At 43.6% G+C, this 19370-nt stretch overlaps 1 protein-coding gene across 18 annotated transcripts in view; it reads left to right on the forward strand.

Annotated features, from left to right (window-relative positions):
- Window positions 1–19370, forward strand: part of obsl1a (obscurin like cytoskeletal adaptor 1a) — a 297489-nt gene that overhangs the window by 161841 nt on the left and 116278 nt on the right. For 16 of the 18 annotated variants that reach the window (XM_043694326.1, XM_043694325.1, XM_043694341.1 and 13 more), the window contains 2 exons: window positions 2082–2351; window positions 9058–9333. In XM_043694326.1, the coding sequence (XP_043550261.1) occupies window positions 2082–2351; window positions 9058–9333 (546 nt within the window). The remainder of the gene's footprint in view (window positions 1–2081; window positions 2352–9057; window positions 9334–19370) is intronic. The other 2 variants (XM_043694336.1, XM_043694334.1) reach the window with 2 other exon arrangements.

The raw sequence follows: 19370 nt of genomic DNA on the forward strand, positions 1-19370 counted from the left end.
TGGGGTCATGGTCGAGGGGGCAGTAGGAAGAGGTGTCCTCGAGTTGGCGTTTGGCTTCAGCGGTATAGAGGTCAGTGCGCCAGACTACCACTGCGCCCCCTTTATCCACTGGCTTGATGGTGAGGTTGGGATTGGAGCAGAGGGATTGGAGGGCTACACGTTGTGAGGGTGAGAGGTTGGAGTGGGGGAGGAGGGTAGACAGGTTGAGGCAGTTAATATCCCGGCGGCAGTTGGAAATGAAGAGGTTGAGGGCAGGTAATAGGCCAGCGCGGGGTGTCCAGGTGGAATGCAGTGTGTTGGAGGTGGGCGAAGGGGTCCTCGGAGGGGGGGCGGGAATCCTGATTGTGAAAGTAAGCTCGGAGGCGGAGGCGACGGAAGATTCAGACTGTCAGCCTTATGTTTCTCATAATCTTATAAACCTCTATCAGATCTCCCCTCAGCCTCAGCTATTCAAGAGTAAACAATCCTAGTTTTTCTAGCTGGTCTTTATATTTATAGCTCATACCATCTAATCCAGGTAGCATCCATTTCTAGATGTTCGAGGCATCAAAGGATGTGCGGTAAATGTGGAAAAATAGCATTGAGATAGAGAATCAGCCATAATCGTAAGGAATGATGGAGCAGCCTTGAAAGGCTGATGGCTTACTTTAGGTTTTAGTTTCTACACCTCTCACAATTGCAAATTGTCAAGCAATCTCTTAATCCCAGTCTTGAATATATCTGAATGAGTGAGATTCCACATTCCTCTGGCATGGAGAATTTCAAAGACTTATCACCTGCTGAGGGAAACCTTCTCATCACCATCTGAAATGGCTAGCTCTGAATTCTGTGACTTGCCCATTGTTGTGGATGTATTTTTCACAATATAAATGGCCTTCATTGAAGAAGAGCTGAAAAAAAACTGTGTCAGAACAAGAGCATTCTTGTTCTGGATCAGTATTAACGTAACACAAACTAAAGAAAGCACATTAGACAGGAATTCTTCACAAAAAGCTTCTTTCTGCTCCTCCCCTCTCTGTCCAAGATTCCAATGCACTCTCATTGTTTATGCTTTCTCCTTTCTTGTCTCTTTCTCACAATTTCTCTAATTTTTCCCTTCCTTTCCCTTATTCTCATTCTATCACTTTTTCTCTTCTTTCCACTTTATTTCACTCTCTCCATTTGTATCTTCCTCCCTCAAATACTCCAGTTTCTCTCTCTCTCACTGCCACACTCTTTGTCTGTTTGTCTCTCTCGTCCTATTTATATTAAATCCTATGCTTCCGGTAGGAATTGGCAACACCTCCTCTCTGGTTTTAAGTGCTCTGACTGGGGGTGTGATTGTCCTGTTGTGTGAGCTGTCACCGCCTGAAGCTAAAGTGAGATGGTAGAAGGATGGGGTGGGGGTGGAGCTGAGCAAGAGGTCCACAATGGAAGTGGATGAAGGACGCAGGAGGCTGACCAACCGCCAGGTTACAATGGGGAATCGTAGTTGACAACAGGGCCAAGTTTGAAGTGAGTCCTAAATCAAACCATACTTGCACCATTGGCATCATTCCCTCTGCTGTCATTCAGATTTATAACCGGAGAGACAGAGAAATACCATCAGGATCTCAGATATGGGTTTTCACACACCTTATTGCAGCAGCAAAGTCACCTTGTAATTGAGAAATTCACTCTTTGCCTGATGTTTGCTGTGAGATGGTGAAAGAGGAAGTTAGTCTTTAATTAGGATAATGGGACACGATCTCAAGGCTAAGGAGTAGGAGTAGGACACTTAACCCCCTCTGTTTCTAACAAACTTTCTTGTTCACTTCGGGCACTTATGGTGCAGTGGTGGCAACCCTCCCACAGAACTAGAAGACCCAGGTTCTAATCCCAGTTGAGGTATGTCAGAATAAATTTATGCAGATTGATTGAAATTATCATTTCAGTGATTGTGGACTAGAGCCTTGTGTGTTTCGTTTTGAACAATACAGCACAGGAAGTGGCCCTTTGGCCCACGATATTACGCTGAACTTGATGCTAAATTAAACTTATCTTCTTCCCTGAAATCCTTCAACTTTCTTTTTCTCACTCTCTTACTCTCCCTGTCGAACCAGAGCCTCCGGTAAGAATCGTCAACAGTTCCCCTCCAATGTTGAGTGTACTGACTGGGGGCAAGGTTGTCCTTTCGTGTGAACTCTCAAGGCCCAAGGCAGAGGTGAGATGGTACAAGGATGGGGTTGAGGTGGAGCAGAGTGAGAGGTCCACAATGGAGGTGGATGGAGGACACAGGAGACTGACCATCCACCCAGTTACAATGGGCGATCGAGGGACATACCTGTGTGATGCAGTTGATGACTTGGCCAAGTTTGAAGTGACTGTGTCTGGTGAGTCCCATGCCAATTGGTGCACAATTATTTTTCTCCCACCTCACCACTGTGGATTGTCAGTGTGAATCATTTTAGCTTACACCAGTTCTTCAGCTGACTTGTGCAGTTTGTCGAGCTCAACAGGGATTGTGTTTCCCTTGGACTGGCAAAAAACCAAGCTGCAATGACTGGTTACAAAGAAAAAGTCTTTGCATTAGTATAACACCATCCATGGCTTATGGATGTCTGAAAACAATTTACAGCTGATGAAATATTGTTGAAATGCAGTTTTATTGTAAGAAACATAGCAGCCAATAAGAGCACAAAAGGTTTTGTTTGTCTTTTATATAAATGATTTGGATGAGAATATAGAAGGCATGGTTTCATGGTGTGGTAGACAGTGAAAAAGGTTTTCTAAGATTACAAGGGATCTTGATCAACTGAATAAATGTACTGAAAAATGCCAGATGGAATTCAATCTGGATAAATGTGAGGTATTGAATTTTGGTACAACAAACAAGGTTAGGGCCAATTAATGGTAGGGCCTTGGATAGTGTTGTAGAACAGAGGAACCTAGGGGTGCAGGTACATGATTCTTTGACATTTGCAGCACATATAGACAGGGTAGTTAAAAAGACGTTTGGCACACTTGCCTCCATTCCTCAGTCCTTTGAGTGTAGGAATTGGGAAGTCATGTTGAGGTTGTACTATCTGAAACCATGGATAGTAGCGAACCCTATATACAAGTCATTTTTTGTTTGCATCCATACCGATGATAAACTTTAATTGATAAATTATACACAATAAGACATTACCAACATTAAATAATAATAAAATACATTGTACATTATTATACTCATGCTCTATCGAATAAATGAAATTCTGACGTTTTAGTTTAACCCTCAAGGGACGATGGAGCAATGAAAAAAATGATTTCTGGAATTTTCCATTTAATATTTTTGGGCTGTGGTAAACCATGGATAACTGAAACCGCAGAAACCAAATCAGCGGATACTGGGGTTCTACTATACTGTGTCCATTTCTGGTCACCCATTTATAGGAAGGATATTATCAAGCTGTAGAGGGTTCAGAAGACATTTACCAGGATATTGCCGAGTATGGAAGGTTTGAGTTATAAAGAGAGGCTGTATAGGCTGAGACTTTTTTCACTGGTGCATAGGAGGTTGAGAGGCAGTCTAATAGTTTGTAAAATAATGAGAGGTATAGATAGAGTTAATGGGAACTGTGTTTTCCCAGGATGGGATTTCAAGATTAGGAGACACATTTTGAAGGTGAGAGGAGAGAGGGTCGTTCACGTGTGGAAGGAAATTATTGAGGAAGTGGTGGATGCAGATATAATTACAATGTTTCAAATCCATTTGGGTAGATACGTGGATGGGAAAGGTTTGGAGGGAATGGGCAGGTGGGGCTAGTTTAGTTGGGAATTATTTTCAGCATCGACTCGTTGCACTGAAGAGTCTGTTTCTGTGCTATATGACTGTGACTCTAAGATAACACGTACAACGACATGATAATGAGTATATAACATTTCTTTCTCACATTCCCTGTTTGATAAATGTTAACCTCAGGACACCAGCATTAAAATCCTGCTGTTCTTATAAGTAGTGGCCTTACAACATTTCAGATCTCCAATTCCCACACCTGCCCACCTCGAGAGGGTTGATGGGTGTCAGTTTAATGTCTTATGTGAAGGACGGCACCTCCAAAACTGTAGCACCTCCTCAGTACTGCGTAATCAGCCTGAGGCTGCTATGATAAAGAACTGGATGCTGTCTGGCCTTGTCAATGTCAGCAAGATCAGCGGTGGATATGCCAATTACTCACCATCTCCGCCAGGTTCACATCACTGCACTATTCCCCAATTCAATCTGTTACCAATCCAACTTGACGTCTGATATTTCTCAGCGCTTGGTGAATGTTGGAGATCTTTACCCTTTCCGTATCCTCCTTGATCTGCTGGGTAAACCCACAAAGGTCTACTCTCAACACTTTTTTGAACCACCTCTCGCTGATGGCCCTTGTATTTCCTCACAGCTTTCAGTAATGACTACTCAGCTCCAGTTGTCCTCACCTCCTGTCCTGAGCTAAAGCTCCATCCAGTTGAAGCTTGATTCCTGCCATTAATGCAACGTTTTCTGCCTCTTTGCTGAGATAGAAAGAGACTGGTTATTTTAGTGGGAGGCAGTGGCAAGGCGGCAATATCACTGGTCTGGTAAGTCAGAGCCCCAAATCTTCTGGGACTGTGGGTTCAATTCCTACAATGCCAGATGGTGAAATTTAAATTTAATTTAAAAACTGGACTAAAACATCCATAGTGACAACTATCACCGGTTGATTAGTGAACTGATGGTTTTCTAATGTCCTTCAGGAGAGGAAATCTGCTGTCGACATGTGACTCCAGACTCTTAACAATGTGGCTAACTCTTTGCTGCATTCTGGAATGATGGGAAAAAAAAATTCAATTCAAGGGGTAATTTGGCAAGGCCTCTGCAGGTTACAGAAGGACGTGATAAGCTGCAGAGCTGGGCTGAAAGGTGACAAGTGGAGCTTAATGTAGAAAAGTATGAGGTGATTAACTTTGGAAGGAGCAACAGGAATAAAGAGTAATGGGCTATTGGTACAATTCTTGGTAATGTGGAAGAGCAGAGAGATCTTGGTGTCCGTGCACATAGGTCCCTGAAAGTTGCCATCCAGGTTGATAGGGTTATTAAGGCATATACGGTGTGTTAGCTTTTATTGGTAGAGGCATTGAGTTCTGGAGCCAGGAGGTCATGCTGTAGCTGTATTAAACTCTGGTATGGCTGCAATTGAAGTATTGCATACAATTCTGGTCACCGCATTATAGGCAGGATGTGGTAGATTTGGAAAGGGTTCAGAAGAGATTAACTAGGATGTTGCCTGGTATGGAGAGAAGGTCTTATGCGGAAAGGCTGGATTCGTTGGAGAGAAGAAGGTTGAGAGGTGACTTAATTGAGACATATAAGATAATCAGAGGGTTAAATAAGTTGGTCAGTGAGACCCTTTTTCCTTGGATGTTGATGGCTAGCACAAGGGGACATAGCTTTAAATTGAGAGGTGATAGATATGGGACAGATGTCAGAGGTAGTTTCTTTACTCAAAGAGCAATAAGGGCTAGTGAGTTTTGAGAAGATTTGAAGCGCAGGTTGAGGTTCTGGATGTAGGTTTGCTCTCTGGAAGGTTTGTTTTCAGACGTTTCGTCACCATACTAGGTAACATCATCAGTGAGCCTCTGGATGAAGCACTGGTGGCATGGCCTGGTTTTTATTTGTGTTTAGGTTTCCTTGGGTTGGTGACGTCATTTCCCGCGGTGATGTCATTTCCTGCTCTTTTTCTCGGGGGTGGTAAATGGGATCCAAGTCAATGTGTTTGTTGATAGAGTTCCGGTTGGAATAATATGCTTCTAGGAATTCTTGTGTGTGTCTTTGTTTGCCTTGTCCTAGAAAGAAAATACCTGGCAAGAACTGTAACAAACACTACATTGGACAAATACTAGCCACCAGGATACATGAATATCAGCTAGCCACAAGAAGACATGACCCACTCTCACCAGTGTTCTCACATACAGATGAGGAAGGACACCACTTTAATTAGGATAACACATCCATCCTAGGTCAAGCCAAACACAGACACGTGCGAGAATTCCTAGAAGCATGACATTCCAACCAGAACTCTGTCAACAAACACATTGACTTGGATCCCATTTACCACCTCCTGAGAAAAAGAACAGGAAATTACATCACTAACCCAAGGACACCTAAACACATTAATAGAAAGCGGGCCATGCCACCAGTGCTTCATCCGGATGCTCACTGATAATGTTACCGAGTATGGTGATGAAACGTCTGAAAATGAACCTTCCAGCTCAGCGAGCAAACCTACATCCATTAGTAGGGGCGTAGAACACGCTGCTTGCAACAGTAGTAGACTCACAAACTTGAAAGGCATTTACATGGTCATTGGATAAACATTTGGATGAAAATGGAATAGTGTAGGATAGATAGGCTTCACATTGGTTCCACAGGTTCACACACATTGAGGGCCAAAAGGCCAGTACTGTGCTGTATATTCTATGTTCCTGTGTAGCTCAAACTATTGCGTCAAGTCCAGTTCATCCAATGGCAGTAACATCGCCCGCTCTGCGCCACCACTACTGATCTGCCACTGAAAATCCTCACCATTGCCAATAAACCCTTTTTTCTTGTCTATTCCAATGCCTCTATGGCTGTCCGCCTTCCATTCTCTGGAAACCTGAAGTTGTCCTTATCTTTCCTCCTTTTTGTAATCCCAACTGTGCAGAAAGAGGCAATTCGTGCTATTGAGTCTTAGGTATTCTCCAAAGAGCATCCCACCGAGTTCCTGTAACCTCGAATTAGCCATAGTTAATCCATCTAGCCAGCACATCCCTGGACATTATGGACAATTTAACACCTAAAATGCACATCTTTGGACTGTGGGAGGAAACCGGAGCACCCAGTGGAAACCCATATAAGCATAGGAAAACATGCAAAGTATACACAGACAATCACTCAAAACTAAATTGAACCCAAGTCCCTGGCATTGTGAGACAGCAGTGCTGCTAACTGCTGTGCCGCCTAGGTGGGACCCAGTGCTTGCAGATCACTGCAATTTCTAAATTCTCCAATTTGTCTCCCTCAAATCCCCTCGTCTCTGAGATGTCCTCTGGACCCACAACCCACTGAGATCTCTGCAATCCCTCAATTCTTGATTTTTGGACATTCCCCCAATTTCCACTGCTTCACCAGCCCGTGTCTCTGCTATCCTGCAAAAGGAGCTCTGGAACTCCTTTTCTGTGTTTGTGCGAATCCACTTGCCTCTGCTGCTTTCAGACACTCCTCAAAACTCCTCTTTGATCAGCATTTGATTGAGTATGACTAAATCCAAATGGAAGTACAGGAAAAACTTCTTCCTCCAGAGAGTGGTTAGAATGTGGAACTTATTCTCATGGGGAATGAACTCAATGAAGAATGAAGATGCATTTAACAGAAAACTTAGTGTGGTGATAAAGGAGCAAAAGCAGTGAAGAAAGGCTGAGAGGAAAAAGGTTAGAACAAGCTTCTTGTAGTGAATGATTACCATCACAGTCCAGATGGGCTAAATGGCCTTTTTTTTGTTGTAAACCTCGATGGAATTGATTGGCAGTTGTTTTAATTGGCTGTCTTAAAGTCATACAAGTGCTTGACGTCAATAATTTGTTGATGGAAATGTGTTGCTGGAAAAGCGCAGCAGGTCAGGCAGCATCTAGGGAACAGGAGAATCGACGTTTCGGGCATTAGCCCTTCTTCAGGAATCAATAATTCAGGAATCCCGTCAATAATTTGTTGATTAGAACACCATTGGACAGCTCTACAAAGGTAAAAGTGCTAAATAAATGCATGCTCTTGTTGATTCAACATTAAACTGTCGCCTTCCTGCGTCCATCTGCGTAGCCACTGATTAAGATAATCAGACAAACTGAGGGTCCAGCAGAGAACGTTACGCTCCAGTGTGAGTTGTTCCAGCTGGATGGTATTGCCAAATGGTACAAGGGTGGGGTGGTGAAAAAGGAGAGAATCTCCATTGGGAGGGAGGGAACATTCAGGTCACTATGGGTACAGAATGCTCAGACGACAGACTCGGGAGAATACCTCTGTGATGTCCAGAGTGACAACGTTATATTCAGAGTGCATGTGGAAGGTAACAGAGGTGGGGTGGATTGCTCTCACTGACATGAATTAAAAACAAATTTTCTAGTCTCGATCCATATATCAAGTCCTGCTCACTGTTCATCCACTTTCCTTATTGACATATATTGATTCAGTCTGACAACACATTGAGTTGAAAATTCACATCCTTGTTTACAATTCTCCCCAAGCCATACTGCTGCAAATCTTTTTCCCTCCCCTCCAGCCCTACCTCGCTGCAAGGTTTCTGTGCAGACTACATCTGTTTACAAAATATTCCAATGACTTGGAGGAAGGTTGTGAATGTGTTGTAGCAGATAACACAAAATAGGTGGAAAAGCAAGTTGCAAGAGGGATCCATATAGTTTACAAAGAGATATTAAGAGGTTATGTGAGTGGACAAAGAGTTTGCAATTGGAGTATAATGTGGGAAAATGTGAAGTTATTATTTATGGAAGGGAGAATAAAAATACAGAATATTATTTAAATGGAGAAAAAGTTCAGAAAACTAGCATGCAGGTACAGCAGGTAATTAACAAGGCTAATGGTTTGTTGGCCCTTATTTCAAAGGTGTTGGAGTATAAGAGTAGAGAAGTCTTACTGGAAGTGTATGAGATGCTGGTGAGACCCCATCTGGAGTTCTCTGAGCAGTTTTGTTCACTTATTTAAGAAAAGATATTATGTCATTGGAAGCAATTCAGAGAAGGTTCAACCAGATGATTCGGGTACAGGGAGATTGTCTAATGAGCATTGTTGGCATTTGGAAGATTAAGAGGCGATTTCACTACAGAGTGTATTTGAAGGCCAAGTGGCCTACACCTTTTCCAATTTCCCATGATTTTATGGTCTGTTCTCATATTGTCATGTGGGTCCTGGCATCGGTTAGTGTTTGATTATTCATCTTGGGACAGCTCTACAAAGCAGATAATGCCAAATATAAGCAGATTGTTGGTATTGTTGAGGTGCCCCATTAAATTGAACCTCTCTGGTTCTATCTGCAGAACTGCCGCTTAAGATAATCAGACGGAGTAAGGGTCCGGCAGAGCACAAGTATCTGATCTCTGAGGACTTTACACTTCAGTGCGAGCTGTCTCGGTCGGATGGTGTTGCCAAATGGTACAAGGACGGGGAGAAGGTGGTGGAAAACAAGAGGATCTCCATCAGGAAGGAGGGAATGTTCCAGTTGCTACGGGTTCTGGATGCTGATACAACAGACACTGGAGAATACCTCTGTGATGTCCAGAGTGACAGCATTGTATTCAGAGTTTGTGTGGAAGGTAATAAAGCTTGGGCTCAGTGCCCTCCAGAGCTTGAACCTGACCATTCTCAAAGTCTGGGTGCTGCTTGACCCTGAGCTCAGCTTCCAATTCCTTTTCCTCTCCATCACAAAGACACTGACCTCGGTCTGTGTAATATCGCCTGACTCTAGGGTCCTTCCTTAACCTGACTGTGACTGACAGCACACTATGTGCCTCTGTCTCTTCCAAATGCAACTATACCAATGTTATCCTCTTGATTTCTCACTGGCCATCTTTCATAATGTTTAGTTCATTCAATATTGTCCTGTCTGTATCTAAATGTCAATTCCTGGTCACATTTTCTTATTGACCAACGTTGACTCACAATCCGAAAACACATTGAATTTAAAATTCCCATCCTTGCTTTTAAATCGCTCTTTGATAGCTCGCCTGTCATGATTTCTTTACTCTCATAGGAACATAGGAATCAGGAGTGGGAGTAGGCAATTCAGCCTTTCGAGCCTGTTTCAAGCAAGTTTTGGAAATTGTAGGGGGTGATGGATTCTCAGGGGAACGTAGCGTGAACAGCCAAGTTTCTGACATTGAGACTGGCTCTAATGCAACGAGGGGTACGTCGGGTTCCAAGAGATCAATTTTGTTAGGGGATTCTCTAGTCCGAGGTACAGACAGATGTTTCTGTGGCTAGCAGCGAAAAAGCAGAATGGTGTGTTGCTTCCCTGGTGCCAGGATCAAGGATGTCTCAGAGAGTGTGCAGAATGTTCTCAAGGGGGAGAGGAGCCAGCAAGAGGTCATTGTCCACATTGGGACCAATGACATAGGAAAGGAAAAGGTTGAGATTCTAAAGGGAGCTCACAGAGAGTTAAGCAGGAATTTAAAAAGGAGGTCCTCGAGAATAGTAATATCTGGATTACTCCCGGTGCTACGAGCAAGTGAGGGCAGAATAGGAGGATAGAGCAGATGAATGCATGGCTGAGGAGCTGATGTATGGGAGAAGGATTCACATATTTGGTTCATTGGAATCTCTTTTGGGGTAGAAGTGACCAGTACAAGAAGGACGATTGCACCTAAATTGGAAGGGGACTAATAGACTGGCAGGGATATTTGCTATAGCTGCTTGAGAGGATTTAAACTAATAAGATGGGTAGGTGGGATCCAGGGAGATAGTGAGGAAAGAGAACAATTCTGAGACTGGCACCGTTGAGAACAGAAGTGAGTCAAACAGCCAGGGCAGGTAGGGACAAGGTAGGACAAATAAATTAACTACATTTATTTCAATGCAAGGGGCCTAACAGGGAAGGCAGATGAACTCAGGGCATGTTTCGGAACATGGGACTGGGATATCATAGCAATTACAGAAACATGGCTCAGGGATGGGCAGCTTAATGTTCCTGGTTGCAAATGCTACAGGAAGGATAGAAGGAGAGGCAAGAGAGGAGGGGGAATGGCATTTTTAATAAGGGATAGCATTACAGCTGTACTGAGGGAGGATATTCCTGGAAATACATTCAGAGAAGTTATTTGGGTGGTTCTGAGAAATAATAAAGGGATGATCACCTTATTGGAATTGTATTATAGACCCCCTAATAGTCAGAGGGAAATTGAAAACAAACTTGTAAGGAGATCTCTGCTATCTGTAAGAATAATAGGGTGGTTATGGTAGGGGATTTTAACTTTCCAAACATAGACTGGGACTGCCATAGTGTTAAGGGTTTAGATGGAGAGGAATTTGTTAAATGTGTACAAGAAAATTTTCTGATTCAGGATGTGGATGAACACTTAATGGTAAGGTCGCAGGGAGCGTTGCTGATCAAAGAGACCTTGGAGTGCAGGTTCATAGCTCTTTGAAAGTGGAGTCGCAGGTAGATAGGATAGTGAAGAAGGTGTTTGGTATGCTTACATTTATTGTTCAGAGTGTTGAGTACAGGAGTTGGGAGGTCATGTTGTGGCTGTACAGGGCATTGGTTAGGCCATTGGAATATTGCATACAATTCTGGTCTCCTTCCTATCGGAAAGATGTTGTGAAACTGGAAATGGTTCAGAAAAGATTTACAAGGATGTTGCCAGTGTTGGAGGATTTGAGCTATAGGGAGAGGTTGAACAGGCTGGGGCTGTTTTCCCTGGAGTGTAGGAGGCTGAGGGTGACCTTATAGAGGTTTATAAAATTATGAGGGGCATGGATAGAGTAAACAGGCAAAGTCTTTTCCCTGGGGTCAGGGAGTCCAGAACTAGAGGGCATAGGTTTAGGGTGAGAGGGGAAAGATATAAAAGAGACCTAAAGGGGCAACTTTTTCACACAGAGGGTGGTACGCGTATGGAATGAGCTGCCAGAGGAAGTGGTGGAGGCTGGTACAATTGTAACACTAAAAGACATTTGAATGGGTATATGATTACGAAGGGTTTGGAGGGATATGGGCCAGGTGGGGTCTGTTTCCATGTCCATCTCTATGACTCTATGTTCCTCCATTTAACATGATCATGGCTGATCTTATCCTCATCTCAACTTCAGTCTCCTTCCTGCTCCCCATCACCCTTTTTCCCGCTTTTCATCAGAAACATTCTTATTTTTTTCTCAAATCTGTTGATTGATTCTGCCTCCACTGCACTCTCGGGCAGTGAGTTCCACACATTCACAACCCTCTCAGAGAGGTAGTTTCTCCTCATCTCAGCTTTGAACGTATCTTCTCCCACTTCATGTCTATGACTTCTTGTTCAAGGCTGTCGTATAAGGGGAAACATCTGTTCACTTGAGCATTTTATATACCTCAATCAGATCCCCTCTCATTCTTCTGATCTCCAATGAGTACAAGCCCAAGCTATTTAACTGCCCGTCATTTGATAGCCCTTTCAGCCCTGGAATCAACATGGTGAATCTCCTCTGAACTGCATCCAGGACCACCACATCCGTCCTCAAGTAGGGTGACCACAACTGGACAAAATATGCCAGGTATGGTCTCACCAAAATCTTATGTAGTTTTAGCAATACTACTTTTATAATCCAACCCTTTGCAATAAATGCCAGGATTCCATTTTATATGTGCTATTATATTGCAGGGGAACATCACCCCTGTTCATGACTCCACCCCCATTCCCCCACCACCACGCCCAGTCCAGTTACAGGCTCCGCCCCCACTCCCAGCACCTCACCTACCCCAGGTCCTAGCTCCCTGCCCTACCAAGTTTTCACCATCCCCCGACCTCTCCCTCACTGAGGATAAACGATCAGTCCTCAGCAAAGGCCTTACTTTTATTCCCCTCCGTCCACGCATCAATGAATTTAATATGCGTCATGACGTCAAACACTTGTTCCGCTGCCTCTGCCTCCGAGCTTACTTTTTCAATCGGGACTCTCACCCACCTTCCGAGGACCCCTTTACATTGCCTCCAACACACTCCATCCACCTGGACACCCTGTGCTGGCATATTACCTGCCCTCGATCACTTCATTTCCAACTGCCGCCGAGACATTAACCGCCTCAACCTGTCCAACCCCCTCCCCCACTCCAACCTCTCACCCTCACAACGCGCAGCCCTCCACTCCCTCTGCTCCAATCCCAACCTCACCATCAAACCAGCGGATAAAGGGGGTGCAGAGGTAGTTTGGCGCACTGACCTTTACACCACTGAAGCCAGATGCCAACTCGAAGACACCTCCTCCTACTGCCCCCTCGACCATGACCCCACCCCCCATCACCAAACCATCATCTCCCAGACCATACACAATCTCATCACCTCAGGAGATCTCCCACCCACAGCTTCCAACCTTGTAGTCTGAGAACCCCGCACCACCCTATTCTATCTCCTTCCCAAGATCCGCAAGCCAGTCCAATTAATCCATGCCTGCCATAATCCAAAACTAAACTAGTCCCACCTGTCTGTGCTTGGTTTATATCCCTCCAAACCTTTATTATTCATATACATATATAAAATGTCTTTTAAACATTGTAAATGTACCCACATTCACTACTTCCTCTGGAAGTTCATTCCACACAAGTGACACTGTATCAAAAATTGTCGCCCCTTATGGGGTCATTTCTAAATCTTTCTCGTCTTGAAATCCCCCACCATAGTGAAAAGACACCTACCATTCGCTTTACCTATACCCCTCATGATTTTAAAAACATTTATAGGGTCCTCAATCTCCTACACTCCACTGAAAAAAAAATCCGAATCTATCCAGTCTTTCCCGATAAATCAAACCTTCCATTCTTGTCAACATCCTGGTAAATCCCTTCTGAACCCTCTCCAGCTTGATAATATCTTCCGTAGAACAGGGTGACCAGAACTGGACAAAGTACTCCAGAAGAGGCCTCACCAACATTCTGTTTAACCTCAACATGACTTCCTAACTCCTGTATTCAAAGGTCTGAGTATACAGGGTGAAGCTTGATCCTGAGCTCAGCTTCCAATCTCTTCTCTCCATCACCAAGACACCTACCCCTAGTTGTGTAATATTGTCTGCCTCATGTCCTTCCTTAACCTGACTGTTACTGATACCATGCTGCTTGCCTCTGCCTCCTCCAAACTTGACTACTGCAATGTTCTCCTCATGGTTTCCCAATGTTCATCTACCATAAATTAAGATAATCCAATATTCTCTGCTTTGTATCCATACTGCACGAAGTCTCTTCGCTCATCATCTCCTCTGCTTAGAGACTTATTCTGTAGAGGGATTGGAGCACCCCGACAGCCCAACAATCATGAAACAGGGTTTATTTATTCTACTGCCATCAAGCTTTTGCAAACATGAAGTCAAATTAAGACTAAAACAAGGAAGACTGAGTATTTGAATTGGATTGAGAATGCAGTTCACATTTTGGTTGCAGAATATTTTGTCTTTTGGTATATCTGTCTCTTCTGCACTACCCCCCAAATGTAGCATAATGAGGCCTGACATTGCTATTTCTTGGGCGAATTGGGTCTGTAGGTAATATCTACCCACCCACCTCCACCCCCTCCCCCACTAACCATTGCCACCTGCTGTTTGATGCTCTGCTACCTTAAAAGCATGTAAATTAGGAAATTTGGCCCCTTGGGTCTGCTCCAACACGCAATGAGATTGTGGCTGATCTGATTACTCCCCATTCTCAACAAACCCTTTTATTGACATCACATGTGACCTCACATCCCTTTTATTATCAAGAATTTATTGACCCCACCTGAATAACATTCGTGGACTCTCCTTCTAATGCCCTTTACAGAGTCGTGACCCTCTGTAAGAAAAAAAACATGTCTTCAGTTTTGCCTTAAATTGTTAATTACATATTGTTGAACAGTGACCCCAAGTTTCAGATTCTCTGATGAGGGGAAACATCCTCTTCACATTCATTCCAATACCCCTCAGGATCCCAAATGTTTCAATCAAGTCACCTCTTACTCTTCTAAATTCCTGGAAATGTGAATATACAAACGAGGACTATGAGTTGGCTACTAAGCCTATCAAGCCATCACTGCCATTTAACAAGGTTATGGGTATTCTAATTACAATTTCAAATCTCTTCCCACCTATCCCAATAACCTTTCACCCCCTTGCTTATCTAGAATCTATCTACCTCTGCCTTAAATTATTTAAGAACTCTGCTTTCGCCATCTTTTCAGGAAAAACATTCCATATATTCATGACCTTCAAGAATGAGAGATTTCCTTAGAATGTAAGACCATAAGAAATTGGAACAGGAGTAGGTCATTCGGACCATTGAGCTTGTCCTGCCATTCAGAAGGATGATAGCTGACCTGACATCCACTTACCTGTCCTTTCTGATAACCCTCGATTGCTCAACTGTTCAAGAATCTATCTCAGTCTAAATATGCACAAGGACTCTGCCATCGCAACTCACTGTGGCAAGAGCTTCAAAGACTCATGAACCTCACAGATGGCAGATTTCTTTCTGTAAAGGGCATCAGTGAACCCAGTGGGTATTTACGACGATTGACAAATATATCGCTCGTCCTTCAGTCTTGCTGCGTCAAAACCCTGGCATTCCCTCCCAAGGAACACTGTGGGTCAACCTATAGCAAACGGACTGCAGCAGTTCAAAATGGCAGTTCACTATCACATTAGAAAATAGAACATAGATCAATACAGCGCAGAACAAGCCCTTCGGCCCTCGATGAGCTGATCTAAGCTCATCCCTCTATACCATCCCATCATCATCCATGTGCTTATCCAAGGATTGTTTAAATCTCTCTCATGTGGCTGAGTTAATTACTTTGGCACGGAAGGCGTTCCACGCCCTTACCACTCTTTGAGTAAAGAGTTTGCCTCTGCCATCTGTCTTAATTCTATCACCCCTCAATTTATAGTTATGCCCCGTCATACAAGCTGACATCATCATCCCAGGAAAAAGACTTTCACTTTCTACCCTATCTAATCCTCTGATCATCTTGTATGTCTCTATCAAATCCCCTCTTAGCCTTCTTTCCAATGAGAACAGACCCAAGTCTCTCAGCCTTTCCTCATAATAGCTTCCGTCCAGACCAGGAAACATCCTGGTAAATCTCCTCTGCAACTCTTCCAGTGCTTCCACATCCTTCCTGTAATGGGGTGACCAGAACTGTACACAATATTCCAAGTGCGGCCGTATTAGCCTTTTGTACAATTGCAGCATGACATTACGGCTTCGTAACTCAATCCCTCTACCAATAAAACCTAACACACCGCATACCTTCTTAACAGCACTATCAACCTGGGTGGCAACTTTCAGGGATCCATATACACGGACTCCAAGATTCCTCTGCATATCCACACTACCAAGATTCTTTCCATTGAACCAGTACTCTGCCTTCCTGTTATTCTTCCTAAAGTGAATCACCTCATATTTATCTGCATTGAACTCCAGCCCAATTCTGCAGATTATCCGAGTCCCCCTGCAACCTGCAACATTCTTCCACATTTTCCACTACTCCACTGACTTCAGTGTCATCTGCAAACTTACTAACCCATCCACCTATACCTGTGTCTAACACATTTATAAAAATGACAAACAGCAGTGGTCCCAAAACAGATCCTTGTGGCAACCACTAGTAACCAGACTCCAGGCTGAATATTTTCCTTCAACCACCACTCGCTGCCTTCTTTCAGAAAGCCAGTTTCTAATCCAAACTGCTAAATCACCCTCAACCCCATGCCTCTGCATTTTTTCCAATAGCCTACCATGTGGAACCTTATGAAAGGCTTTATTAAAGTCCATGTATAGTACGTCAACTGCCCTACACTCATCCACATGTTTGGTACTTTCTCAAAAAACTCTGAGGTTTGTGAGACATGACCTGCCCTTGACAAAATCATGTTGACTATCTGAAATAAAATTGTTGCTTGCTAGATGATTATAAATCTTATCTTTAATAATCCTTTCCAAAACCTTTCCTACAACAGAAGTAAGGCTCACTGGTCTATAATTACCTGGGTCACCCCTACTATCCTTCTTGAACAAGGGCACAACATTTGCAATCCTCCAGTCCTCTGGTACTAAACCAGTAGACAATGGCAACTTAAATATCAAAGCCAAAGGCTCCACCATCTCCTCCCTAACTTCCCCAAGAATCTTCGGATAAATCCCATCCGGCCAGGGGACTTATCAATTCTAGAAAGAGTGAAAGTTGACAACACCCCTCCCTCACTAACCTTGATCCTTTCTAGTCTAATGTCTCATATCTCATTGTTCTCTACAATATTCTCCTTTTCCTAAGTGAAAATCAATGAGAAATAATTGTTTAGCTCCTCTCCGATCTCCACAGGGTCCACACACAACTTCCCACTTCTGTTTTTGACTGGCCCTATTCCTACCTTAGTCATCCTTTTATTCCTCACATACCTGTAGAATGCTTTAGAGTTCTCCTTTATTCTACCTGCTAAAGACTGTTCATGTCCTCTCTTTGCTCTTCTTAACTCTCTCTTTAAATCCTTCTGAGCTAATCTGTAACTCTCCATCTCCTCATCTGAACTATCTCGTCTCATCGTCACATGAGCCTCCTTCGTCCGCTTAACGGGATGCAATTTCTGTAGTAAATCATGCTTCCCTTACTTTATCACTACTTCCCTGCCTGACAGGGATATACCTATCAAGGACACGCAATATCTGTTCCTTAAACCAGCTCCACATTTTAATTGTCCCCATCCCCTGCATTTTCCTACCCCATTCTCTGCATCCTAAGTCTTGCCTAATCGCATTATAATTGCCTGTGCCCCATCGATAACTCTTGCCCTGTGGCACATACCTATCCCTTTCCATCACTAAACTAAACGTAGCTGAATTATGGTCACTCTGTCCAAAGTGCTCACCTACCACTAAATCAGACACCTGGCCTGGTTCATTACGAAGCACCAGATACAGTGTGGCCTCCCCTCTTGTCGGTCCTTCGACATACTGTATCAGAAAACCTTCCTGCACACATTGGACAAAAACTGATCCATCCAACATACTAGAGGGAAAGCATTTCCAGTCAATGTTGGGGAAGTTAAAGTCCCCCATAATGACCATCCTGTTCCTTTCACTCCTACGCAGAGTCATTTTGCCAATCCTCTCCTCCACCTGCCTGGAACTCTGCAGAGGCTTATAAAAAGCTCCCTGCAGTATGACCTCTCCTCTCCTGTTCCTAACCTCAGCCCATGCTACCTCAGTAGACGAGACCTCATATAAAGTTCTCTCAGCCACCGTTATACTGTCCTTGACTAACAAGGCCACACCTCCCCCTCTTTTACCGCCTTGCCTGTTCTTAATGCAAGATCTAAACCCTGGAACCTGCAACATCCATTCCTCACCCTGCTCTATCCACGTCTCCAAAATGGCCACAACATCGAAGTCCCAGGTACCTATCCATGCTGCAAGCTCACCTACCTTATTTTGGATACTTCTGCTGTTGAAGTAGACTCACTTCAAACCAGTTTGCTGTCTGCCAGCACATTCCTGTGACCGTGAAATCCTGTCCCTGCCCTCCCTGCTCTCATCCTCCTGTGCACTGGAACTACACTTCAGGTTCCCGTCCCCCACTGAGCATTCTTCAGGGCAGTTTGGGTTGGGCAATAAATACTGGCAAACCAGCAAAGCCCATGTCCCATGACAGGTTTTTACAAATGGTTAAATGGTCACTAGTAGTTGAACTTTTTATTCCGGTAATTTTATTGAATTTAAATTCACTACATGGTGGGAATTGAACCCTTGTCCCCGGAGCATTAGGTTGGGTTTCTGGATTACTAGTCTAGCTAAGCAGCCTGCCATTGTTGGCCAGTCTGGCCTACATGTGACCTCAGTCCCACAACAATGTGGTTGATATGTAACTTTCCTCTGGTTAATTAGAGATTAACAAATAATGCTACCCACATCTGATGATAGAATAAAACAAAATCTTGCAATCTTTATCTTGTATTATAAATTTTTCGTCCCTATTAATTTTTTATGATTCGGAGATGCCAGTGTTGGACTGGGGTGTACGAAGTTAAACATCACACAACACCAGGTTATAGTCCAACAGGTTTAATTGGAAGCACACTAGCTTTCGGAGCGACGCTCCTTCAACAGGTGATTGTGCAGGGCTCGATCGTAACACAGAATTTACAGCAAACATTTGCAGTATGTTGTAACTGAAATTATACATTGAAGAATTGATTGTCTGTTAAGCCTTTCATCTGTTAGAATACAGTGATAGTTTCACTTCTTTCATGTGTAAATCACAAAACCGTTTTTTTTAAAAGTTGCATTCTCGGGTTAGCTGTTAACAATGGTGATAGCTAGACAATGTGTTGAAGGTGTTAGCCCCCTGTGTTCTCTGCCTATGACCTGATATTTAGATTGATTCCAATCTAAAAAGTGAAATAACAAAGTTTTGCATAAATTCATGCAGTTTTTGAGCTCAGAGCTCGAATTGAATCTATGTGGTTTTTGAGCAAAGTGCAATGTAACTTTGTACCAAAAAAATTTCACCACACACAATACATATGTGTGCATGTCGGTCTTTGTCTGTGTGTGTGTCTGTCTGGGGTGGGGGTTGTGAGTGTGAGAAAGTGTGTGTGTGTGTAGTGAGTGCAGAGTGTCTTAAGTCTGTGAGGGGGTGCATGTGTG

The sequence above is a fragment of the Chiloscyllium plagiosum genome, chromosome 7 (genome assembly GCF_004010195.1).
Source record: "Chiloscyllium plagiosum isolate BGI_BamShark_2017 chromosome 7, ASM401019v2, whole genome shotgun sequence".
Classification (NCBI taxonomy): domain Eukaryota; kingdom Metazoa; phylum Chordata; class Chondrichthyes; order Orectolobiformes; family Hemiscylliidae; genus Chiloscyllium; species Chiloscyllium plagiosum.